Here is a 26,866-nt window from a genome sequence, read left to right as displayed (position 1 = left end):
AAACCTGTTTAAACTGCTGACATTCAGAAAGTTACCAGATAGCTTCCTGGTATGAAATCATCTAAAGTCCCTAACAGGATTTGAACCCACATAGGTGAGACCAACAACCTTAACTACTTGGCCATGGAAGCCCCCTACTCTTTTTTAAATGAAAATGAAAATCCTGTTAAAAATGTACACTCAACATGTCAAACATAACTGATTCATTTAATAGCAATACATATTCAGAATCTTAGCTCTCAAGTCTGAAGTAACTCAATTTCTTATCTAAACCCTGTCATACTGAATAGTTGCAATAAACATGCCTGGCTTTACATTTAAGTTAAATTGGTTAAAACATATTTTAGCTCAATTGGTAGACCATTAAATTTGTAACCCATCACTTAGATTCTAAACTGACTAACTAAAAGGTGAAAAGTTGCAATGTGAACTTGCTAGTGACAAAGTAATTGTCATGGTGACAATGTCACTTAAACTAAACATTTTTTATAATAACTAATCCAAAACAATGTCTCACTGACCTTTGTGCATTCATCACATTCCAATCTTCATCTCCTATCCCATCATCCCCAATGTTCTCCTTGGATACCAGAGCTTCCTTAGCAACCATGAGTTGCTTGATTTCATCCATGAAAACATTATCTTCAACACCTGAAATATCAAAATGTATTCTTTATCACATGTAAAAGCAGCCTGCTTCTTAGTTGAACTGCCAAATGTTTTGGGGTTTTTTGTTTGGGTTGGTTTTACCACACAAACAACACTATTAAGGTCATGTGGTGCTGCAACTGGAAAAACTAATTTGGCTTACCTCAGGTGTTACACACTTAAAGCAACACCAGGGGTCGAAACCATCTCACCTGCTGGAGCTAAATGATGTATAGACTCCACTTATTTAAACCCATTTAGCCGCCCCTTACAATCAAGTAGTGATCAATGTTGGCTACAATTCTGTTGCCTAAACACTTAAAGGCAACACCTCAGCAACAAGGAATGTATTTATTGTATTGGATACTAGAACAACATATTCATTATTGAACAGTTGTGTTTATATTGTGTTTCCTGACTAATGCTCAATGAAAAAATGCCATTTAACAAAAAAAGAGAATCTTCATTTTTCTAGTTTTTCAAAATATACTTATTTCATTATACCCTTATACATGCAGTGTTTAAGGTTCGTCTGTAAAATGCAACAACCAATTTTGACAAAAAATTAACTCCAAAAATGTAGCTTTCAACATTAAGCCCCTTCTCTTAACAACTGCATGATAAGCAAGTATTCCACGTATGATAGCTTTTAATGTCTCTGAAAAATGGACCACGCTAAATTTTTTAGCATGATAATGATGAACAATAACACCAACAATGCAGTGATCATAATAGATCACCTTTTTTGCCAAAACATATAAGGAATAAATACTTTGGCAAAACTTACCCAGATTATCTCTAAGCATACTGGCCTCTCTGTGTAAATCAAAGTTATAATTCTCTGTATCAGTTTAACTTTCATACGAGAGAAATTCTCTTGGTTTGAAAGCTTCCAATGTAAACCTGGCCTGTCCCTAAAATAATACATCAAAATATTTGATTTTTTGACAATGGAAACTACAAACATAATAAAATACAAGAAGTTTGTTACAAATCCATAAAAACGTGATCAAAAAAACAAATATTTTCATTACTTACATCTTACATCAATACAGTGGCAAAGCTAAATCCCTTCTTAAAAACAGTTATATTTTTTTGTTCATTATTTACCCACTCTGGTCTGGTACCCTTTTTTTAAATCCCAAATGTCTATAAATTGCACAAAATTACCCTAGTAAAACATAGAAACCACACCTTTCAGCCCAAGCTCCCCTCTCACCAGTAAAGAAACGTTTTGCAGCTCTCCATTGTTTCAGGGCAGCAGCATGCTGATTACGTAACTGTGTTGTCACATTCTGAAACCGTTTCTCCTCATTGCTTACTTTCTTGTTGTACACATCTAATACTTGGCTCTATAGAACAAAGTAAAATCTTGTTTAATCTGGCTATATTTAATTAAAACAAATCAATAAGTGATATTTTTTATCTGTCTGTATTAAAGTGACATTTGGCAAAAACAGTTTTATTTACAGACTTTATCTAGAAATAAGACACCTGTTCAAACCTTGCATTAAAGGAAGTACATTTTGACATCAAAAAGACAAATTTACAACAACAATAGGGATAACTGTTCCTTCACAATAAATTTTAAGAAATAATCATGCTGGATACCATACCTGAAACTTAAGTTTACTCTCGCCGTGTTCACGGTTACGTCTATGCATGTTTATCATCATTTCTTGCTGACAATTGGACCAGAACTCCGCTATTTTATTTGTCAAGTCCATGAACACGTTCTCTGTAAAATGCTGCTTCTGAGGTTCAATCTGAGACAAAACACATTCAATAAAACAATATTATAATCAACCAGAAGAGGGTAAACTAATAGTCATAAATTAAGCTATAGCGGGTCAAAAAACCTAAATTAAACAAGAATTTGTAACAGAGTTATCAACATCCCCCGCCTCGGGCAATTTTTATATGAAGCATAAAATTGTGCTATTTCAAAAGATTGAGGTATGGATCTCAGGACTTTCAGTCCAAAATTATGATCAATGCTAGATCTGCAAATGCAACAATAAATTTATTAAAGAAATAAAATGAAACACGGAATTTAAAAATCTATCATGTTAAGCTTTGACCTCTAAGTGTGACCCTGACCTTGGAGGTAGGGAAGCAGGTGTTGTGCATGACATATCGTCTTATTATTGTAACTATTTGTGCCAAGTATTTTCAAAATCCTTGATCTGTGAAGAAGTTAAAGATCGGACACAAAATATACCCTTTAACAGACTATGTTAATCTTTGACCTCTAAGTGTGACCTTGGAGGTAGGGACCCATGTTTTGCGCCTGACATATCGTCTTATTATTGTGATTATTTGTGCAAAGTATTTTTAAAATCCCTTGATCTATGAAAAAGTTATGGAATGGACACAAAATATACCCTGTAACAGACTATGTAAATCTTTGACCTCTACGTGTGACCTTGACCTTGGAGGTAGGGACACATGTGCTACGCATGGCATATCATCTTATCATTGTAACTATTTATGCCAAGTATTTTCAAAATCCCTTGATCTATGAAGAAGTTATGGATGGGACACAAAATATACCATATAAGAGACTCAGACTGTTATCCTTCTACCTCTTAGTCTGACCTTGACCTTGGAGGTAGAGGTGCAGGTGTTGTACTTGACATATTGTCTTATGATTGTGAATATTTGTGCCTACTTATTTCAAAATCCGTAAGAAGTTCTAGATCGGACACAAAATATACCCTAAAACAGACTATGTTAACTTTTGACCTCTAAGTGTGATCTTGAACTTGGAGGTAGGGATGCAGGTTTGCTCATGACACATCGACTTATTATAGTGACTATTTGTTGCAAGTATTTACAAAATCCATTGATCTATGAAAAAGTTATGGACCGGACAAAACAATATACCCTGTGACAGACTATGTTAATCTTTGACCTCCAAGTGTGACCTTGACCTTGGAGGTAGTTGACCGGTTGTTGCGCATGACACATCATCTCAGTATTGTGAACAATTGTGGCAAGTATTTACAAAATCCCTTCAAAGATAAGAAAGTTATGGACCGGACACGACATATACCATCAAATAGACAATGTTGACCTTGAATGAGCAAGTGCGACCTTGACCCTGGAGGTAGGGGTCTTGTTGTTAGGCATGACACATCATCTCATTATTGTGAACAATTGTGGCAAGTATTTACAAAATCCCTTTACAGGGATCTTGAATGAGTAAGTGCGACTTTGACCCTGGATGTAGGGATCTTATTTTGCACATGACACATCGTCTTATTATAAAACATTTGTGCCAAGTTATTTCAGATTCCTTTGATAAATGACAAAGTTATGGAATGGACATGAAAGTGTGACGGACGGACGAACAGAGCCTATTTCTAAATTGCCCTTTCTTCTTCAAAAAGGCGGGGGAAAATAAATAATGTTTTCCTATGCAATGTACTTTATCGCTAATTTATAGGCTCAATGTTTCTGAAGAAAATACCATAGGGCCATGTTGACCCTATATTGCTAACCTGAGATTGTATAAATACATGTATGCAATGTAGTTGAACAGACATCATTTCATTACAGAAGCTCATTTTGTGCTCAGGTGAGCTAAGATTAAAGTATATACTATTAGTTACAAAGATACATTGTTACATTGCAAACCAGAGCTGCATCAGTACTAAGGGTGTAATACTTAAGTACCAGTACCAGTACTTGTCAAATTATGCAGTACCATTACAAGTACCAGTACTAGATTTTAGCTTGGTACTGCAGTACCAGTACTTTTTTTGGTGAAGTAATTAAGTATCAGTACCATTACTTTTATATATTCATCAAAGTTTGAATAAATACAGTGTCAAACAAATAATTGCAAATATTATTCAGCAAAGAAATAAAATCATAATTTACTTTAAAGTTAACATAACATTTTTACAACTTTATAGTTTTAACATACTTTTTACAAACAATATTTACAACATATATTCATGTCATATCTAATTGTTTAGTAACCAGTTAACTGTATTAATACAATGCAAACATCTTTCATTTAAAACACAACAGTCTTTTGTTGCCTTTCACACCTTCACACCTCTGTTCAATTTATACCAAAGTAAATTACAACTTTTATGGTGCTAACAATATCACTTTTTTCACTTGAAATGGGATTATTTGGAATAGAAGAAATAAATTAGTGTTTATTTTGCTCTTTTACTAGTAAATACAAAGTAATGAAAGATTTTAATAAGGATATTTTAGGGTAAAGAGTTATTGAGTCTGTTTATCTTAATTTAATTTTTACTTAAAGTCTTTGGTGCTTTTTTATGATGAATACTATGTTAACATTTGAAGGAATATTGCAGCAAATTATCTTTAGATTTGATAACTTACTTTTTCACAAAAATAAAATATAGTTAATGTAATTTACAGCTTTATTTTATGAGAAAAATTGATGCTATTTTTATCAAAACCAAAAGTACTGCCTAGTAATGCAGTAGCAGTACCACTTTTTAAGACAGTAATGCAGTACCAGTACCAGTAGTAGCAAAATTTTGTAAGAGTAATTCAGTATCAGTACCAGTACTTGCAAAATCGCTGCAGTACGTACAGCAGTACCAGTACCAGTAATGCAGCTCTGTTGCAAACAACTGCTTATATCCATTGGTCAAATAACTTGTCAGGAATCTTTATAAAGAATATTTATAATACAGCAAACATCCTTTCTTTAGAGAAAAACTTGAAAGTGGCCATGTATATAAAACTATATAAACATCATGATTATCCAATGAAAAGTGACGTTACAAAGCATGCAGTATTATAATCTTACATAATTCTCGATGAAGGTGGTCCACTCCTCTGTCTTACAGTACGTTTTGAAATCATCAAAGAAAGTTGGGCTCATCATTGTCGAAGGTAAGTTGGGCAAATTTAAATCGAGATTCAGAAGTTGGTAGGATTTATCAATCAACGCCTTCATAACAGGTATCAGGAAACTGTAGTTGTCCGTCTCATCTACAGATACAAATATTATGATGTAAATTTGAACATAAAACACTTCCGATACCTTCAAACCTCATTATCGGATACCCACAATTGATAAGCATGTCACATAACATGCAATCAACTGTGGGTAAAAGGTCTTTGATAACCTCTTATTGACTGAGTATCGGCAAATATTCCCACGGCTGATGAATGTTAATGGTTTGACCGTGGGTATCCAACAATGTCAAACCTATGCTCTATAGGTGCCTCTAATTCAACACATTATTTAAGTAAAACCTGTTGATAATTGCAATTTTAACTTTCAAAATAATAACTCACTAAATAACAAACCAAGCAGACCATGATCACATGTCATAAATAGGCTGGTTAATCTTGGTTTGCACTGGTCATGTAGATGACACCAGCTGGCTAAAGGTTCAATAACTAATTAAGATTAATCTACCAAAACAATAACAATAAAAAGCACTGGTACAGAAAATGAAAAACTCCTTCAGTATCTTTGAGAGTATGTGATAGCTCAAAAGATATGGTATATTTCGTATAAGATAGCAATAAATCACCTTTTCATTTGTTTGTTTTTTATGCTTATTTCAACTGATTTTTGCTAATTTCAAACAGGGCTGGCAAAATCTGATTTTGACTATTTTTGTCCATTTTTATCTGAAGTATTTCTTAACTTGTCTGTACGATATTTGTATAGTTAATTCTTGAAAATTTTCACTTGTCCATAAAGGCTGTGGGGCAACCTGGACAATATGGACAATTGATTTTGCCACCCTGTTCCTCAGTTGTAGGTCTGCCTAACCAGCTTTCCAGGATAACTTACCAGTAATTACCAATATAACTATCTACTCAAGAGATAAATCAACAACTTACCATCCACTGCCTTTACTATCACAATGTTTAGATGACCAATGAGGTAAGCCGCCTCAGCAGAACTAGAAATCAGTTTCGTCTGTACCAACATATGAAGTCTAGCTGTAGCACTGGCACATAGCTAGAGAGAAAATAAACATTATAACAACTTATGACTTATAATTTTTATGACTGCATAAAATATTGAGCACTGCCATATGTCTATATCTAAAAGTTATTATACACTAAAAGGTTGTTGGTATAACATGACAATGCAAATGAACAACATTGAAAAAGGGTAGTGCATACCTGAAACTAACTGTTGTTAAAAAAGTTTAAGACTTGTTAAAGACTTTGTCATGGGTTCCTCTCATGTAAGTTTTTGTTATAAAAAGTTGCCAAGGCTCACACATGACTAAGAAGTAGAATCCACTATTCTTTAAATAATAAGCATGGCTTTTAAACATAAAAGTTGTGACACAACAAGTTTTGAAGACATACCTCTAACTTGTTGTTTTGAGCAAAGGCCACTATCACACTTAAACCAAGATGAACCATTTCCTGCCAGCCTGCTCCACTTGGTACATCCCACACTGCTAAACTATCCAATAAACTCATTACATCTTCCAGTAACTGAAACAATGATTATAACAGTGTTTTAATATCAAGAATATTGAATGAGTGCGTGTTAAATACTTATGTTTTAAAACATAAATATTGAGGATATTGAATGTGTGTAGTAGGGTCAATACTTAGGTTATTGAACTTGTTGAATAAAACATTGATATTAAGGATACTGAATGAGTGTAGGGTCAATACTTAGGTTATTGAACTTGTTGAATAAAACATTGATATTAAGGATACTGAATGAGTGTAGGGTCAATACTTAGGTTATTGAACTTGTTGAATAAACATTGATATTAAGGATACTGAATGAGTGTAGGGTCAATACTTAGGTTATTGAACTTGTTGAATAAAAACATTGATATTAAGGATACTGAATGAGTGTAGGGTCAATACTTAGGTTATTGAACTTGTTGAATAAAACATTGATATTAAGGATACTGAATGAGTGTAGGGTCAATACTTAGGTTATTGAACTTGTTGAATAAAACATTGATATTAAGGATACTGAATGAGTGTAGGGTCAATACTTAGGTTATTGAACTTGTTGAATAAAACATTGATATTAAGGATACTGAATGAGTGTAGGGTCAATACTTAGGTTATTGAACTTGTTGAATAAAACATTGATATTAAGGATACTGAATGAGTGTAGGGTCAATACTTAGGTTATTGAACTTGTTGAATAAAACATTGATATTAAGGATACTGAATGAGTGTAGGGTCAATACTTAGGTTATTGAACTTGTTGAATAAAACATTGATATTAAGGATACTGAATGAGTGTAGGGTCAATACTTAGGTTATTGAACTTGTTGAATAAAACATTGATATTAAGGATACTGAATGAGTGTAGGGTCAATACTTAGGTTATTGAACTTGTTGAATAAAACATAAATATCTAGGATATTGAATAAGTGTAGATTCAATACTAAAGATATTGAACTTGTTTATTTAAACATAAATATTGAGAAAATTGAATGAGTGTAGGTTCAATACTTATTTATTGAACTTGTTGAATAAAACATAAAATATTTATGATATTGAAAATGAAAAGTTTTAATACTTATGTTATTGAACTTGTTGATTAAAACATAAAATATTGAGGATAATGAATGAGTGTAGAAGGTTCAATACTTAAGTTATTGAACTTAATGAACAATAAATATTGAGGACATTGAAGGAGTGTAGGTTCAATACTTAAATCATTGAGATGGTTGAATAAAACATATGGAGGATATTGAATGTGAGTGTATGTTCAATACTTAAGTTATTGAACTTGTTGATTAAAATATAAATATTGAGGATATTGAATGAGTGCAGGTACAATAGTAAAGTTATTGAGATGGTTGAATAAAACAGTAATATCGAGGAAATTGGAAGTGTGTAGGTTCAAAACTTATGTTGTTAAAACTTATTTGTTGGATAAAACATACATAAAGAGGATATTGAATAAGTGTAATTTTAATACTGAAGTTATTGAACTTGTTGATTAAAATATAAATATTCAGGATATTGAATGAGCATATAGTCATTGTCATTATACTTATGTTATTGAACTTGTTGATAAAAACATATATATATATTGAGGATATTGAATAAGTGTATGTTCAATTACGCTATGTTTATTCAACAAAAATTATGTCATGTTGCCTTGTTACTACACTCATGTAACATTGTTTTTTTTGGTATCGCTTTATGACACTTCTGCATCATAATTTACATGATAAAATTGGAACTTTCTGACATTACTACACAAATAACACTAATTTGTTCATATTTCAAAAATATTACTTATTTTCTAATCATTTATCTCTATGGATAAAAGCAACAACAGGACTTTTTTTATAATTTTACCACAACACGTATATTGTCTGTCTACCTACCATTTCACTGTACATCTGTCCATCCATGCTGGCCTCATTCTTAAAGAGAGAGTATCTGACCAGCCGTACCAGCTCAATAGCATTCTCCATATACGACTGTGATGAGTGACCTGTCAATATGAGAAGTAAATTGTAATGTGTTTGAATGAACATTATAATGTTTCCATAATAATAATTACTGTAAGAAGAACATTTATCGTTTCATATAACATGATTAGGCCATTCATAAAATCATTTATAATATTTCTATGAATTGACAAAGATTATAAAATTATATAATATAATATTTTCATTTCATGATTAGGCTGTTCATAAAACAAAAAATATTTTATGGAGAGATTGATGGTCTTTAGATAAACATGTATACTTCTCAAACCAGGAAATTAAAGAAACAAGAGGGCCAAGATTGCTTAGCATCCTGACAAAGTTTGATGATGATTGAGGCAAAAATGTGACTACTAGAGTGTTTATGAACAAATGTGGGAGGTTGACAGACGACGGACGATGTCCAAAAGACATTCAACGATCCTAAAAGCTCACCCTGAGCTAAAAAGCAAAATAGATAATAACAAAATATGCAAAGGTGGATGGTTAACTCTTTGAACCATTAAGATGGCTGGCTTTTTCAAGTCTTAAATAATCAAATGTAATATTCTTGCCAGCATCTTTGATGTCTGTGGTACAAGCATGTAACATCATCTCTAACAATCGTCTCTTTAACTCGGCTACTGGACACATCAGCTCATTGGTCTGACTGATATGGTCAAGCCATGCAAACACCTGACCTCTCTCCTTTAATACAGAAATAATGAGGTCATTTTAGACTAAAGTATTATGAAAACATCAAAATTTGAGAACTTTAGATTTCTTTCTCTTTTTCAATTTTTTAAATTATGTTGCTTGTTATGTTGATGAAAACGAAAGTAGAAAATGGGGGCTCTATTTACAGTTAGCCAATATCTTGGTGTTTCTTATAAAATTGTAATTTTCTGTACCGTAAACTTCATTGGGTCTAAAAAAATGAGTTCCTTAAAAGCAATAATTCCTTATAACCATGTTCGCTATAATCATAATTTTTAAATTACATAAAGGGCAAAATTTGGGCCAACAAAAACTGTTCCTTATAAACTTAAGTTTGCTATAACCATGTCCACTATAAGTGAAGTTTACTGCATTAAAAGCATATCTTACAATAAAGTACATAAGAACATTTATATTCACCTTCCATGCAGCTTCATCCGAGCCTTCTACACCCTTCCACATTACTGTATACAATATAATCAGCAGATTCTGACACAACTCTTCCGAGTTCTCTACCACGTCCATCAGAAAACTCCCTCGTAGTCCTAGACTATTCAACATCCTGTGAGTGTTATTCTGATGCCAAGATGATGACAGCGAATCCCGCCTCATTTCCACCTCTTCCGCTAAATCTATCCCACTTTCACTTTGCGAGAGTTGTGATATTGACGATGAACTTACATCTTTTTGAAGCGATTTTCGTTCTGCGGCTCTTTGAGCAATGGTGCTTAAATCTTCCGCGCTAGCGCTTGAACTCCGACTCATTGGCTGAATATAGTCATCGGGACCAGAGGCTCCGAGATCTCCGAAAAGTTGAGATTTTAGATAGAGAGGGGTCGACGGTGTATTTAGAGAAGATGAGAAGAACTCTACACTTTCTTTATGAGTTGCATCACCTCCGGGGCTTAAATTCAGATGTGTTGGAGGGGACGGTTTTTGAACACTTAATTCCTTACTACTATCACAATTTCCGTTATCACTCTTTTGATCAATTTCACTATCACAGTTATGGCCGTTAACAATATCTGAGGACGTAGCCTCATTCTGAACACAGTCGTTTGGGGATATTGCACTTATACCTTGAGGAGAACCATAATCTCTTAACAAAGGACTTGTCTCTGCATTCTGCTCAGAATCGTCTCCCTTTGAACAGGTTTCATCAGAGTCGCCCCCCTTTGTTCTATTTTCATCACAGTCTGCCTGTTTCTCCATGGTTATATCACAGTCAAACACGTCAAGGTCACTTGTTTCCATGGAAATAGGGTGGAGAATAAAAAGTTTAGAAAGGGCTTCCTGCCATCCTAACTGTTTGGCGAAACTTTTGGCACCACCGTTTTTTGACACTAATATTGACAGAATTTGGCGACTAGCTTCTAGTTTAATATCAAATCCACTAGTATATATCAACTGTAATACAGCTAATACAGCATTGTAACTCTGGGGGTTATCTGAAATAAAGAGGAAAATGCAAAAAGTTTTTCATTATTTTTTTTTTCATTTCACATCTACACTATAAAGGTCAAATGGTGACTTTCCAGTTTCACTGCCGAACGAAGACCTGAGGTGCCCATCCAGGCATTATTTCAGGCACCTCAGTAGAACCACCAACCTAGGGTTAGCTAATTTGATTATGCCTCTTCTCATGAAATCCAAAGTCCCTGGTGAGATTCAAACCTACAGCAGTGAAGGGCAAGTGATTGGAAGTCAGCATCCTTAACCACTCTGCCATGGATGCCCATGTAAAATACCTATTGCCTTAGCTAATTTCAAACAACTGTCACATATATGTATATATTCATGTAGAAGACCTAAAAATTGATATGGATATTGTATAATTATATGTATGGTTTATGACAAACTATCAAAAATTTCATATTTTTCTTCCTTCTGCAATGCTCTTACCTACAACTGTTACTTGTTCTAGAAATCTTTGGATAGTCGGTCCAGACACCTCAAACCCCTGTATCAGACCAATCAGCCCGAGGTATCCGCAATCTGTCAGTCTTAACCTGGTTTTGCTTTTCTCATAAACTCGATCAGTTTTCAGAAGTATGTAGAGCACCTGAATGATAAATCAACAGAATTTATTGACAAAGCTGAAAGTATTACCCATCAATTGTACTTGTCATGCATGCAAGGGATAATGAAAATTAAAATTGAAACAGTGTTCAACTAAGGAAACTGAAGTTTAAAAAATGTTAAAACAGTATGTCCAGCTAGTTTCTTTACATCTTTAATCCAGAAATAGCAATATTTGGCCTTGATGGCAAATTATAATTATATATTTACATTGTAAACCTAATGTCAAGTTATCATGCTTTTATACCTTATGTCAATTTCTCATCATGTGTTTGTACCTTATGTCAAATTATTATGTTACATTTGTAACCTGATGCCAAATTATCATGTAAAATTTGTACCTAATGCCAAATTATCATGATAAATTTGTACCTTTTGCCAAAGTACCATAATACATTTGTACCTTATGTAAAACTACCATACACATTTGTACCTGATATCAAATTATCACGATACATTTGTATCTTATGTCAAATTCTCATAATGCATTTGTACCCTTTGCCAAATTATCATGATAAATTTGTACTTGATGTCAAATTATCATAATACATTTGTACCTAATGTCAAATTATCATAATACATTAGTTCTAGATGCCAAATTATCATAATGCATTTGTACCTGATGTCAAATTATCATAATACATTTGTATCTTATGTCAAATTATCATAATATAGTTGTACCATATGTAAAATTAACCCTGATGACAAATTATCACAATACATTCATACCTTAACAATTTTCTCATAGTAAATGATGGTGAAGCCCTTGATAGTGAGAAGACCGTACAACATCTCTCCAATATGAGGTTCAAACATCAACAGATAAATCTGGTCTTGTTTTCTACCCCCATCCAGCAGGGATATTAAAATATCCAACGCTTCACAGATCTGAAATATAACAAGATTGTCCATGTCACCAATGAATGCTCCCACAATGTATTGTTCCATTAAACTCATCAATTCATTTCAGAAAATCAGACTCAGCCCCTTTATGTCAACTTTAAAGAATTTTAAAGTTAAGTTAAATTCTTGGCAGAAAAAGTTGTAGCAACACTTATTAGAGGGGAGTGACTAAATGGGCGTTTACAGTAAATGCATAATGGTTCAAAGTGCCCAGGAGAGGTAAAATAATCAAACAAATATAAGTTTTACCAAACTTTCTTCCTTGCAGCCCATCATAAAGTGAAGTATTGCTGACAGTTCATCTATGGTAATATCTTTGGCAATATAATATTTGATCAGACTAAGTAAAGATACCCTGATCGTCCTAGCATCCTCCTCAGATAATGTACAATCATTACTGTAACAAAAATCAATACAATCTTATCATTGCTGTAACAACTAGAACTGTGTCCAAAGGACACGGATGCCCCCACTGACAACATATATATGGTATATAGTGAAAAAATCAACAAAGGGCCATAATTCTGTTAAATTTGGTCACAGCAAATATTCCTTCCTTTACTACCATCTACACATTAAGGTTATTCATCCCAGGAAGTTTAAGCAAAATCTGCCAACAAGTTTAAGAGGAGTTGCGTTGCGTTCAAAAAATTTCTATATGGTATATAGTGAAAAAATCAACAAAGGGCCATAATTCTGTTAAATTTGGTCGCACCGAAAATTCCTTCCTTTACTACCATCTATACCTTAAGGTTGTTCATCCCAGGAAGTTTAAGCAAAATCTGCCATCCGGTTTAAGAGGAGTTGCGTTCACAAAATTTCTACATAGTATACAGTGAAAAAATCAACAAAGGGCCATAATTCTGTTAAATTTGGCCGCAGCAAAAATTCCTTCCTTTACTACCATCTACACATGAAAGTTGTTCATCCCAGGAAGTTTAAGCAAAATCTGCCATCCGGTTAAAGAGGAGTTGCGTTCACAAAATTTCTACATAGTATATAGTGAACAAGAGCGATCAGTAATCACATGTGTCGCCTCATGATGGCCAATTTCATGTTGGGACAAATTTTGTGACAGACGGACAGACAGACGGACAGTGCACAACTAGACTTGGTATTGATCATTCCTGTAAAGTTTGGATAAAATTGCACCAGTAGTTTATGAGGAGTAGTCCGGACAAGCTTTTGTGTATCTGGCAACACACAGAAAAAAAACACCTTTTTATCAAAGGGCCATAACTCGGCCAAAAATCATTCAACCGGAAAACCCATGCAATCTGCGCAAGGACTTGAGCTACAGATCAATCCTGTAAAGTTTCATTGAAATTGCATTAGTGGTATAATAGAAGTAGTCCGGACAAACTTTAAAAATAAAAATTATTAAAGGGCCATAACTCTGACAAAAATCATTGAACCGGAAAATGCTGACAATATGCACAACTAGACTTGGTACTGATCATTCCTGTAAAGTTTGGATGAAATTGCACAAGTAGTTTATGAGGAGTAGTCCGGACAAGCTTTTGTGTATCTGGCAACACACAGAAAAAAACACCTTTTTATCAAAGGGCCATAACTCAGCCAAAAATCATTCAACCGGAAAACCCGTGCAATATGCGCAAGGACTTGAGCTACAGATCAATCCTGTAAAGTTTCATTGAAATTGCATTAGTGGTATAAGAGAAGTAGTCCGGACAAACTTTAAAATTAAAAATTATTAAAGGGCCATAACTCTGACAAAAATCATTGAACCGGAAAATGCTGACAATATGCACAACTAGACTTGGTACTGATCATTCCTGTAAAGTTTGGATGAAATTGCACCAGTAGTTTATGAGGAGTAGTCCGGACAAGTTTTGTGACGGACAGACAGACAGACAGACAGACGGACAGACAGACGACGGAGAAGTGATCCCTGTATGTCGCCACTACTCCGTAGAGGCGACACAAAAAAATCAACAAAGGGCCATAATTCTGTTAAATTTGGTCGCAGCAAAAATTCCTTCCTTTACTACCATCTATCTACACATTAAGGTTGTTCATCCCAGGAAGTTTAAGCAAAATCTGCCATCCGGTTTAAGAGGAGTTGCGTTCACAAAATTTCTACATAGTATATAGTGAAAAAATCAACAAAGGGCCATAATTCTGTTAAATTTGGTCGCAGCAAAAATTCCTTCCTTCACTACCATCTACACATTAAGGTTGTTCATCCCTGGAAGTTTAAGCAAAATCTGCCAGCCGGTTTAAGAGGAGTTGCGTTCACAAGATTTCAGGACGGACGGACGGACATACCAAAATTTGATGTTTATGAGGCAAATGAGCTCATAAACACCACCTGGACCAACGTCCATAAGCAAAATAAGCTCATAAAAACAAATAATAGCTCTTAATTTTAAATTTTATGAGTTTATGTTCTTTATTTAACTACGGAATGAAGCTCATAATAATAAAATGTTGGCTCGGACGGACAGACGTACGGACGGACGGACAAGTGCAACGCTATATGCTCCCACATTGTGGGGGCATAAAAATAAATACAATCTTATGAAAATCAACATTTACTTTCAACAGAATATGCGCAAGAAGACTATACAGGGTTCACACAGACATTCAATACTGAAAATTCAAACAATTTTTAAAGTACTGGGACCTGTCCTTCGGATCTACTTTTTGTTTTCAATACCTTGTTTACACCCGATTTCATTCATCAAAATGTTTCTTTTCCAACCAAATTTCAGAAAGACTTAACAAACTTTTGAGATTTTCTTTCAAAACGACCAAATGTAAAGACAAGACAAAAGTATAAAACAGAAATTAATGCATCAATTTGGTTAAAGCTCAAGGACTTAAATTCATGTTTTTATTGAAACTGATATATTTGGGGGACTGATATTGGTCTGTACTGGGTGCTTGGTTAGAATATGATGCCACCAGCAGGTTATGTGTTATAGGCCCATACTGTGACCTATCAATATCTTTAAAGGCCCATACTGTAATCTATTAATATCTTTAAAGGCCTACCATGTGACTTATCAATACCTTTAAAGGCACATAATGTGACTTATCAATACCTTTAAATGCCCATAATGTGACTTATAAATATCTTTTTTAGACCCGCACTGTGACTTATCAATACCTTTAAATGCCCATAATGTGACTTATCAATACCTTTAAAGGCCCATACTGTGACTTATAAATATCTTTTTTATACCCACACTGTGACTTATCAATATCTTTAAAGCTCCATACTGTGACCAATTGATATCTTTAAAGGCCCATACCTGTAGTGTGATCTGATAACATCAAGTATATACTGCACACCAAACATCTTCCTAAAATGTCTCCTGTCATCCTTGATTATTGTAGACAAGTATTGTATATGACCTGAAACAATTAAGTAATATTATATAATTCTGCATCCAGTATCCTATATTTGATATCCTATATTGGATGGTTGAATGCTTCTGGCATATTTCATGTACAGACAAGAATAAAAGCTGAAAGTACTTAAATGACTTTTGTAAAGAGCTTTATAGCATTTTGCTAATTTAAAACTCACTCAACATTTCTTATGAGAATATATTTTTTCAGTAAGCTCAATATAAGCTGAGTACAATAAAGGTTTTTGCAGTTGTGTATAGGTCTCTTCATTTCACAACAGCAATTTGACAGAGTTTTGTTAAATGACAGCAGAGTTACTAAGTAACTAAGTAAAATATGTTTTTGAACTACAAAATGAAAGACAGCCTAGATAGAGTACGATATGGATTTGATATGCATCTTTTGGACTTGGAAAATTAAAAGGAAGCTAGATATGCCTTGATATGGATTTTCTGGACCCAAACAATGAAAAGCAGGCTAAACTAATTATAGTGGATCTAATCAGGATAATATTGGGAGATCATTAAGTGTATAGGCTTAAAGTTCATTGGTTGCATTTTATAAGCTGTGAAGTAAAATAAGTTATAACATAAACTAAAATACCTATTCTGACAGGGAAGTCACTACGGCTCCAGATTCTAAAGTCAAACAGTATATACTGGTACATATGGAGGAGCATTGTTCTGTTGGTGGATGCAGTGGCTTCTACCAAAAGCTGTACAGCCATTAGTACATTTACATCTACTAGCTTTGAGTTCACCTGAAGTAAATATTTCTGTTAATTTTGTGTTCAACATGTTTTCTTACAACTTTACATCATGATTCAGACTTTCAAAATTATATATTTCTACATTATTTAAATTGTCAAGTGTATACAAGTAATTTTTCAAACATTTACTAATTATTTAACTTTCAAAAATTTACTTTCAAATATTTATTTTTTCATTTACCATATTTTCAAACATTTTCAATCTTTTCAAACATTTACTGGTCGAGGACCATCAACCAGACACTTTTTGAACATTTTTCTATACAGATTTCATAATTTCAAACCTAGAGACCTGAAAATTTGACTCATTACAGCTAGGTTCTCCTCCTAACTAACAAACTAGTTTGTTTATTTCTGATTATATTGACACTTTTATCTGAGGCCTGTCATCAAAATTACCTAAATTGTCTACACTACAGTACCATGTGTCCTTACAGATATGTACATGACATGATTTAATTCAGATAAAAGCTTGAGTGTTTAATCTTTTTATTTTTAGCATGATATACAATATATCAGCAGCAAATGCTGATGTTTTGGATATTCTTTCTTTTAACTCTGCAAATGATAGAAGGTGGTATATGAGGTCAGGTATTGCACTCTTGATGCCCCAATTTTCAGCATCAACATTCTTGAAATAGACACTAAAATATTACCGTTGAAATAAATCTTATTAATCATAGAAGAAACATGCATGTTGATAATAAAGTTACTGATAGATCGAAAACCAATGAATAAAAGAAAAAAACCACTAAGTTAAACATTTTCGGGGCCGTCCGGGTTTGATGGTTGTCCTGTTTTGGTGGTCTCCAACCAGTACTATCTTTTAAAACATTTACAACTGTTTCAAATATCAACCATCTTTATAAAAGTTATTACATTTACAATCTTATCAAACATCAACTAACAGTATGAATGGTTAGAAATACTGCAAAAATTTACATCTTTATAACTTATCAAAAACAGCTTACAGACAAAGTGATACAATAAAAGTGTATAGTTCCTACCTTTTGTAACAAAGCCCCAATGACAGCTGCACCATTTGTTTGTATAAACGTTTGCTGATTTACCGGTTTTGTTTGTACCATGTTACGTAACAATGTCAAGAAACCGGCCACTTGGTTCTGTTCCAACTTAGTATCTGAAAACAATTAACAAAATAATCTTAGAAATAGCCTTTAACAATCAAAAGTATTGTAGAATAGAAATTGATATTGTTACTAAGTTAATCAACCGTTTCAAGTTTCAAGATAGTTCTAAGTTAAGTAAAATATTGAATACAAAAATCATGAAAAACCTGTATTGGACCTTACATAGTGGAGCCAATCATTCTTGCAGCAGGTAAACATACATACCTAACCTTTGTGTTTGGGTATGTTTGGGCATGGCCTATTTAGGTGTTATAATAATTTGTGTAGGCCAGTATGTATGGCCATGGTCAATTTAGTTGTTGTGATAAAGTGAGTAGGAAAATATGTATGGCCATGTCCTATTTAGGTGTTATTATAATTTGAGTAGGCAATTATGTGTGGCCATGGTCAATTTAGGTGTTATCATAATGCGAGTAGGCAAATATGCATGGCCATGGACTATTTAGGCATTATCATAATTTGTGTAGGCAAATATGTATGACAATGGCTGATTTAGACGTTATCTGTGTTAAGACTATCCTTTTCATGCTGACTTTTTATCCATGGCAGAAATTACTTTTTTGTTGCAATAAAGGAAGTGGTACAAAATAAGACCTTTAATTCTTCTCTTCCATATAGCCCTTATATTATAATTAAGACTGTATTGATGAAAAATTTGAACCAGTACTGTACCTGCGTATGAACTACTGGGCACAACAACCCAATCTTCCTGGTCTGTGGTCTTGTTGAGGCTGGCAAGAGATTTGAACTCAGGACTGCTAATCTCTGGAGGTGAAGGAAGTCTGTTTACTTGCTCTAGCAGAGGAAAAAGCACTTGGATACCACCTGTACAGTTAATAACATCCTGTAAAAATAATAGAAACCAAACTTATCTACAATTTCATTTTCTTCTTTTAATTTGGGTTTCAAGTCAAAGCAATTACCAAAAGCTTGTATGGCAAAAATCCAGTGATATACATGGTGATGGACAAACTCAAGGCATGTAAGACAACCTTATGCTAGCTGCAACATATGAACAAATCTTTAAGAAACTGCCAGAATTTAAGCCCACTGCAATGAAACTGCAATCGGTCCCAAAAAGTAAACCACAATAACTACTTGGCCATAGAGCATAATTCAAAGTAAGTCTTGGATAAATATAAATACATTAAAAATTTAATAGCATTTTAACTCCAAAATGCTAAAATGCTTCCTTCTGCTTTGATTTTCAAATTTTACACATATGCTATGGTAAGCTATATTTCTTACACAATCAAAGTGACTATAAGAGAAACTCAACAACTTATCACCATTAAGTATAGGAAATTTGACATTTTATATTGTTTAATATGAGCTAACGTCCATCTCTAACTTTACATACACCTGATTTCACAGGAGATAAAATAACGTTACCTTAATATCCCAGGTAACACATTTCTGGCCCAATAATTGACCGTGATTCTGACAAGATGAGAGATCCATGATATGTGAATTTCTGCAGGCCTGTAATTAATACAATTCATGTTTTACAAATGATTTAAGAAATTTGAAACATGTTGTAAAAGTGGTGGCAATATCCTTTCAAGACTCAAATATTTAAGCTCGAAATATCTGTTTTTCAATAATGTCTGAAGAAAATATAATCTAGATTAATACAATTTACTGATTTTAACCTAGAAATATCTGTTTTTCAACAATGTCTGAAGAAAATAACATTTACTTAATGCAATGTAATGTACTTGTCTTAGAAACTATATTTTCAAAGTTGAGGTAGAAAAAAAAGAAAGAAATATGTTTTAGCAAATTTTGAATAAGATTTACGCTCAAGTCCTGCACGGTCATATATGGGATATTGGAACTAATTACATTATGTCAACAGCTTGAGTATTACATACATCACTTGCATATCTTTAAGCATCATGCTTTAGTAAACACAATGCTCTGTTCAAAATCCAGTATTTTGAAAATTTGACCTTGAACGTCATTTAAAAGTCAAGGTCATATTCTAATATATGAAATGAATCCTTTTTTACAATTATGTCCAAGATAAGAATTGTCCACATGAAGAAACTTCAAAAATTGTATGCTCGATGATCTGTCTCTGACGAGGTCATAAAAATTACAAAGACATACCCTTGCATTATAGTATAGCACCATTTTCCCTGGCAAGTCCAACAGCTCACTATCCTCGTTAAACACCGTCAAATTATTCGGTCCCGCTGTGTATAATCTCTTCACCTGATTGGCTGAAACAGCATCGTGATATATACACACGGACCCGATCTGACCGTTTAATGGGATTGGAATTCCGTGAGTATCGTCCTGAGACCCTGTCGGAATTGAATCGACTCCGGGAACGCTACCGTTGGACTTCACTGCGTGTTGTAGGAAAGACTTCAAGGGTGATGTTTTCTTGTTATCTACTGTTGAGTTAAGATGAGTATCATTGTGCCAGGAGTCGGACTGACTTTGCCATACCATACAGCCAACACGGCAAGAGGTGAGCGCCTGAAAAAATTTTCATACGAAATTGTAAACATTGCCCACACACAACTTGAGTGATACTGTAAAACAGGTTTCATTGGTGAAGGTTTAATTTTCACTAATATTCAGGTAATTTCAATACAAAATAATCTTTTATCAATTTAAAGGATTTTAACATTTGGCCTGCTGGTGGCTTTCTAATATACATGTATACATATGACAAGTTCTGACCAAGACCATGGTCTGTACTATTCTCCGTTCAGCCAGAACATTTTTTTTTTTCTCCATTTTCCCTTAACTAAATGAATGGTCTTGTCCACAGTCATTAATTGTAAGATGGACAAGTCCATTTCTAATATCTAACATGACTTGAATAGCTCAACTTCAACAGCTAGTATAAAGTCTGGTAAGATTAATAGGCAGATTTCCTGACTGTTTCACATCAGAAGATTCAAATGTGCGATGGTTTTTTTTCTCATAAAAGTTGGTTATATCTTTGGTTATTTTGACACCATAAGGACAGCAGGTCATCACAAAAGGTCAACTTTGAGCACTACGTGGTCTGATGAGCTGATATAATAACTGAAGATTGTAAAATTACCTCACTCATGTTAGGGTACTTGAGTTGAGAGTTGTGTTTCTGTTTACCATCTACGTATACATAAAGCTGACTGGCAACAAAAGGTCGCTTAGAGTTGGTGTGCACTACACAAACGTCATGCTGAAAATTTCACATGGTTATTGTAGAGCTGTCATTGATTCAGTGTAAAGCATAATGAGGATATATCAATATCCATTACATTTAATAAAGAAAAATGTTGTAGTTATCGATAATTACAACAGTTTTCTTTATTAAATGATTAACAAACATTTTTCATGTTACATTTTCTTAGATAGGTCTTAAGAAGAAATATCACTTTAAGTTTGTTGGATTTTTTTATCTTTATTTAACCCTCACAAAGCTAAATTTGCATTATAACAGACTTGGCATTGCTTTCAATTTGGTACTGTCCATTTATATTTTAATGTAATCTTAGGATTGCTGGCCAACTGGGTGTAAGACCTGATTATCGCCCAGAGTAAAAATTTACACTCATTGCTTAGTACTGGTTGATTCCAGAATTGATTTCAGAATGTGTCTATAAGCTTTTAGCTGCCTGCATTTGAACTTAAATTTTTTTATCAACGAATATCTATCAAAAATTAAGCAATAACAGTAAAAACTCTGATATGACTTAACAACAATACTGAACATTCAACTGTAATTTTAACAAGATACCTTGACCTTTTCACAAATTGAGATCCACTAAAAATGAAAATTATTGTTGTTATAAAGACAATGTAGAATTCAAAGACATCACCTCCCTTGACATAGAAACTACCGTTTAATTAATGCTAGAACATACTTTATAAATTTCTAGATAATATTAATGTCTAACAATATTATTAACTTTTCAATAATCTGGATTTCAAAAGAGCATATTTACCCAATGACCATCTTGTAGATCCACATCAGGAACAGTAACTCCATTATAATCTTTTTTACTAAACACAGCAATAGTGAGCTCCCCTGAATCACTCACAAAACATTCAAAACCACAACCAGAATTTGATAAGAAACTGAAAGTAGATTTAAAGATAATTTTGTTAAGGTAGCAATATTAATTTGACTTTATAATCTGGTCATTTTGAAAAATGAAAATATTTGTGGTCAGTGTAATTCAAAGAAATAAGTGTTTGTGGTGATTATTTTCATCAAAACACAGCCAATTGTCATTTATGGATACTTAAGAAAGCAAACTTATACTTGATACTTGCTTTTATCTTTTGTTCTGCAAAAATGTTATTATCCTACATGAATGATAAGTACAAAAACACAAATGATAAAACTAAGAACTTAGGCAGCAGTGGTCAAGAGATACCACAGATGTTTGGGGATTAACCATCCTAGAATCGAGACCTAAACAATAATGTAGGCTGCAGTAATAGGACAGATGGACTCCCTAGCTTGATCAATACCTGTTTATGTTTTTTTTTAAATAGCCTAAAGACACATCTAGGAGAAAAGGTGAAAAGTTGGTAACATGAACATATTGCAAAACATTTATTATGACACACCTTTCCTTTTTCTATCATGTATGAAGTTTGTATACTTATTTGTCTGGTTTTAGGCAAATTCAACACGGTTTTTATTTTATCATATCTTTGTGGTTAGTCCACCTAACCGGCTTTCCTTGATAACAACCAGTAATTACCAATTTTTCAGCAAGTGACCAACTACTTATTATACACAAATTGTGAATCAGCACTGAGAGGCAAATGACAATTAGAGTCAAAGTGCAAGATCAGCTGTCACAGAGAAATTTGTACTGCCTGGGGAATTGAACCGGGAAACCCTTTGGTTTAATTCTAAAACCCCTTAATTTGGGCAGGGAAAGAAAATAAAGTTTATTTTTTCTTTACCTATAAAAAATCCTCCTGAAAGGTTTTTGAGGCAGGGTTTTAATTTTTGGAAAATTTAAACACAAACCATGTAGTGGAATGAAGAACCCGCCGCCCCTGGCCATTTTCCTGATCCCAATTGCCAACTTTGAATACCCTGAAACAAAAAATAAAACACTGAAAATACAAACTAATCCTTCTTTTTTCGTTGACCCTTTTAAACTTTATTTTAACACAGAGTAGTTCAAAATGTTAATGTTTATGAACCATGTTGAGAAAATAAACAGAAATGACCCTCTATGCTTTATCATTTAAAGCAAAGGTAGCTCAATTTCAGGGCCAAAAACAATGTTGGTAGACCCTATAAAATGGTTGGACCCCTGAATGACCCGGAAGGACCCCTAAACAAAAGATATGGTACATTAATATTTTATACTTAACAATTTGCAGACCCAACAATTGGTAGAAATGGTTGTCTCAACAATTGGTAGATCGAATAATTGGGAGACCCAATAATTGGTAGATGCAACAAAACGGTATATGCAGAATAGTCTGGTTTGATCATCTAAAGATATCTATAAACAATATGGTCAAAATGCTACACTTTCTATAACTTACATCTGTTGGGTCTTGAATATTAAAGAAATGGAGAGCACCCTCTTTTCCCTCTCGTCTGGCCATGGTAGACATTGCACGCATTAGTCTACTACAGTATGTGTTCTGAAAAAGAAATATAACATGATCTCATCAAAATTAATGAGATAATTCACAATGGTTTCCTTAATTTCTAGCCTCAGTTATCATTTTACATGCTTTAACACTTTCCACGCTAAAATTGTGAAATGGATTTGTCCTGCTTTGAATTTGGAACTTCACATTAGTAGAATAAGAGATTTAAATGTCAAAATATCAATTATGAGGAAACATTTTATTCTGAACAGACTGCACAGATTTTAAGGCAGAACTGGCCCTATTGGAATTACTTGCTCTTCACCACTTTAGATTTAAATCCTGTCTTTGGATTCTTTCATGTGAAGAAGTTATCTAACTAGCTAACCAAAGTCGATACTTCTACTAATGTGCAAGCATGATGGGGCACCTGAGGTTTTCATCCAGCAGTGAAGCTGGGAGGTTGCCACATGGGTTCTACAGTGGTGTAACTTAAATCCAACAAACAAGACTGGTCCTATACTGGTGATGAAGGTCTACTTTTCCAAAGTGCTACCACAAAAACATGCATCTTAGGGGTTTAACACAGTCTCTCCCAAATCAATTCTTTTTAATATATTTAAACTATATTTTTACGGGTGCCTAAAATTTTAGTAGTTCACAATCAAATTCCAAAAATCCATAGCGGGATTTCAATTCAATATTTGTAAAATAATGTGAGATTACAATGCTTCATACAGATAGATCAACTGATCCATTCAGATTTAAGTTAATGAACCTAAACAGGAGAAGCTATAAAAATTTGGAAGTAATAGTTAGAAATTGTTACTACTGTAGATACCTGCTTTTCTTCATCATCTAGTCTGAGTAGTCCAATCAACTGTTTAAGTTCTATGGCTGTAATTGATTGGGTCCCAAGAGATTCTAATAGACCAATCAAATGACCTGTAACATAAGAATAACAATGTTTATAAGTGCCAGGATATTGTAAATGACTAATCAAATGATGTGTTTCATAAAGGGCAAGGAGTTTCCAAAACAAAGAGGTTAAGGTTGAGAGGAAGCTATTTAGCTTGCTTACGGAATGTCAGTGTTTTACTTGTGGTTAAACTGACTTGTAAAGATACACAAATGGGTACCTGAGGTCTTCCTTTAATAATAAATCTGGAAACTCGCCACAAGATCTTTTCAATGTCTGTTGACTTAAAACTAAATAAGAAGTGTGTCCATAAGACACAGATGCTCCAACATTCCAGTGTTTTGTCAATATACTTATGGACAGTTTGACAGCAGGATAGACAAGTGCAAATCTATCGGCCCCACTCCCTTTGCCTTGGAAATGGTGGTATAACAAAACAAACCTGATAGAAGTCATGAGCATCTTTAAAAAACAATATTTTTTATGTACTTAATTATTAAAATTGATTTATATGTATGCATTTCATACAATTTCACTTACTGACTGCTGCAGGGTTAATCTGTTTCTCTCGCCCTAATACACACAAAATGGCAACAATCATCCCATTATTACAACAATTCATCTTGTTATTATGATTGGAGCTACACAACTGTCGTAAATGTTCCGCCAGCCATATCTGTAGGTCATGTGACTGAATGTCAGGCAGCCATTGGATGAGCATGATTGCAGCATGGGTGTTATGTATATTATATGTACAGTTCTCCTCATAATCTCCTTCAACAACCTGTGAAAAAAGTTAAGTGAAAATATGTTGATCCATACTTGTGAAACAGTTAAAAACGCAGAAAACCTGTGAAGAAGTTGAGATACATAGAATGGTGACAACCTGTGAAAAATTTAAGTGAAAATATGCACAAAAGAGAAAAACTTTAAAAAAGTAAAGTGATATATGCTTGCAACATGTGGAAAAGTCATTTTTAGTCAACTTAAAAATATGCAACACATGGCCATATTTGATAAAGCAACCCATAAAAGTATATAAATCCATACCATTTACTTGCCTTGATAAATTATAGGTAAAAGTGCCTTAAAAGGCCGAGGTCCAAATAGAAATATATTCACATAAAACTTGATGATTTCTTCATTGTAACAATATTTTTTAGCCAACAACTCACGGTTTAAGAAAACCCTTGACAGAAGAATGCAACATATGAATGCAACTTACCAAATGGAGTACAGATTTAAGAAGATCCATGGAAGGCTGGCCAAGACTCTTGAGTACCTCGACAAATCTTCCGTACCCCACTCTGAGTTTGAATCTCTCCTTGGCGTTCCCTGAGCCAGTTAGAACTGTGGTCATCACCTTTAACACTGACATAGCAAGGGTCTGTGCTTCTGATCCACAAAGCTTGAAAAATTATAGACAAAAAGATAGAAAATATTGCCAAATTATCTGGTACTCTTAAAAGTTGAGTTATTTCCACAAAATTCCTACCCTTCCAGATAAACATGATCAACAAGAAACTTTTCAACAACTTGATAATCAAAATTATATTCTAATGATCAATTCTCAAAAGAGGTGAACATAGAATGACTCTTATATTTAACACACATGAATATTGTATGAATAAACAGAATAAAATGTTCTGGAACAAAATATTTTGCTATTTTAAGTAGTACCAGTATTTTGTCCATTTAGGAACAATTAAGTACAAGCTACATTTGCTTGTAAGGTAATTTACTACCATATTTCTTTCATACAAACATTTTGCAAGTATTTTTTAAAAAAATTTCGTAAGTATTTTCTTAAATTCTAACAAGAATTTTTGCAGCAGATATATAGCTTTATTCACTTTAACAGTACACCCAGCCCTACAAGTCACCTTGCTCACATTGTAAATCCTTTCAACATTTTTATAAACATATGTCTAACTAAAAATTTACTAAAATTTCCTCGCAAAAAATACAAACTGATTAGATGTGGATTATGATTTTACCTACATTATTTATGATGACTACTTACCGAAGTTTTCTGTAGCAATGACACAAAGGCATCAAATGTCCCAGCACCAACTAGGATCACCTGCAGTGCACTGGGGTCTTCACATGATAACATCTCATTTATAGCACCTACAAAATACATCCTAACTCTTTATCAAATACAGCTTTCTTCATCACCAACAATGCTGAAACTAAACCTGCAAACTGTAAGCTTTGCCATCAGTAAAGAGCCTACTAACTTGCACAAGTGTCGTGTCTTTCCAAACTTGGTGGATCCATTATTTTTTGGATTTTTTGTTTG

At 33.6% G+C, this 26,866-nt stretch overlaps 1 protein-coding gene across 1 annotated transcript in view; it reads right to left on the bottom strand.

Moving 5' to 3' along the window:
• Window positions 1-521: 521 nt before the first annotated feature.
• The window catches only part of LOC132746809 (neurobeachin-like protein 1), a gene marked incomplete at its 3' end in the record, with an annotated part of 49,468 nt that continues 23,123 nt past the window's right edge, over window positions 522-26,866 (bottom strand). The window contains 27 exon segments of the mRNA XM_060736062.1: window positions 522-651; window positions 1,436-1,464; window positions 1,819-2,000; window positions 2,265-2,414; window positions 5,450-5,634; window positions 6,502-6,622; window positions 6,982-7,113; window positions 8,991-9,100; window positions 9,650-9,782; window positions 10,212-11,239; window positions 11,694-11,853; window positions 12,600-12,758; window positions 13,023-13,170; window positions 16,052-16,154; window positions 16,755-16,911; window positions 17,928-18,061; window positions 18,744-18,915; window positions 19,464-19,553; window positions 20,184-20,558; window positions 21,136-21,255; window positions 22,022-22,156; window positions 23,065-23,133; window positions 23,595-23,696; window positions 24,487-24,590; window positions 25,105-25,348; window positions 25,790-25,972; window positions 26,588-26,694. Of these exon segments, the coding sequence (XP_060592045.1) occupies window positions 522-651; window positions 1,436-1,464; window positions 1,819-2,000; window positions 2,265-2,414; window positions 5,450-5,634; window positions 6,502-6,622; window positions 6,982-7,113; window positions 8,991-9,100; window positions 9,650-9,782; window positions 10,212-11,239; window positions 11,694-11,853; window positions 12,600-12,758; window positions 13,023-13,170; window positions 16,052-16,154; window positions 16,755-16,911; window positions 17,928-18,061; window positions 18,744-18,915; window positions 19,464-19,553; window positions 20,184-20,558; window positions 21,136-21,255; window positions 22,022-22,156; window positions 23,065-23,133; window positions 23,595-23,696; window positions 24,487-24,590; window positions 25,105-25,348; window positions 25,790-25,972; window positions 26,588-26,694 (4,762 nt within the window).

Source organism: Ruditapes philippinarum, unplaced genomic scaffold (assembly GCF_026571515.1).
Source record: "Ruditapes philippinarum isolate M1 unplaced genomic scaffold, ASM2657151v2 ctg5267_1_1_1_1, whole genome shotgun sequence".
In the NCBI taxonomy this organism is placed as follows: Eukaryota; Metazoa; Mollusca; class Bivalvia; order Venerida; family Veneridae; genus Ruditapes; species Ruditapes philippinarum.
This window is presented reverse-complemented; position numbering and strand designations above follow the sequence as displayed.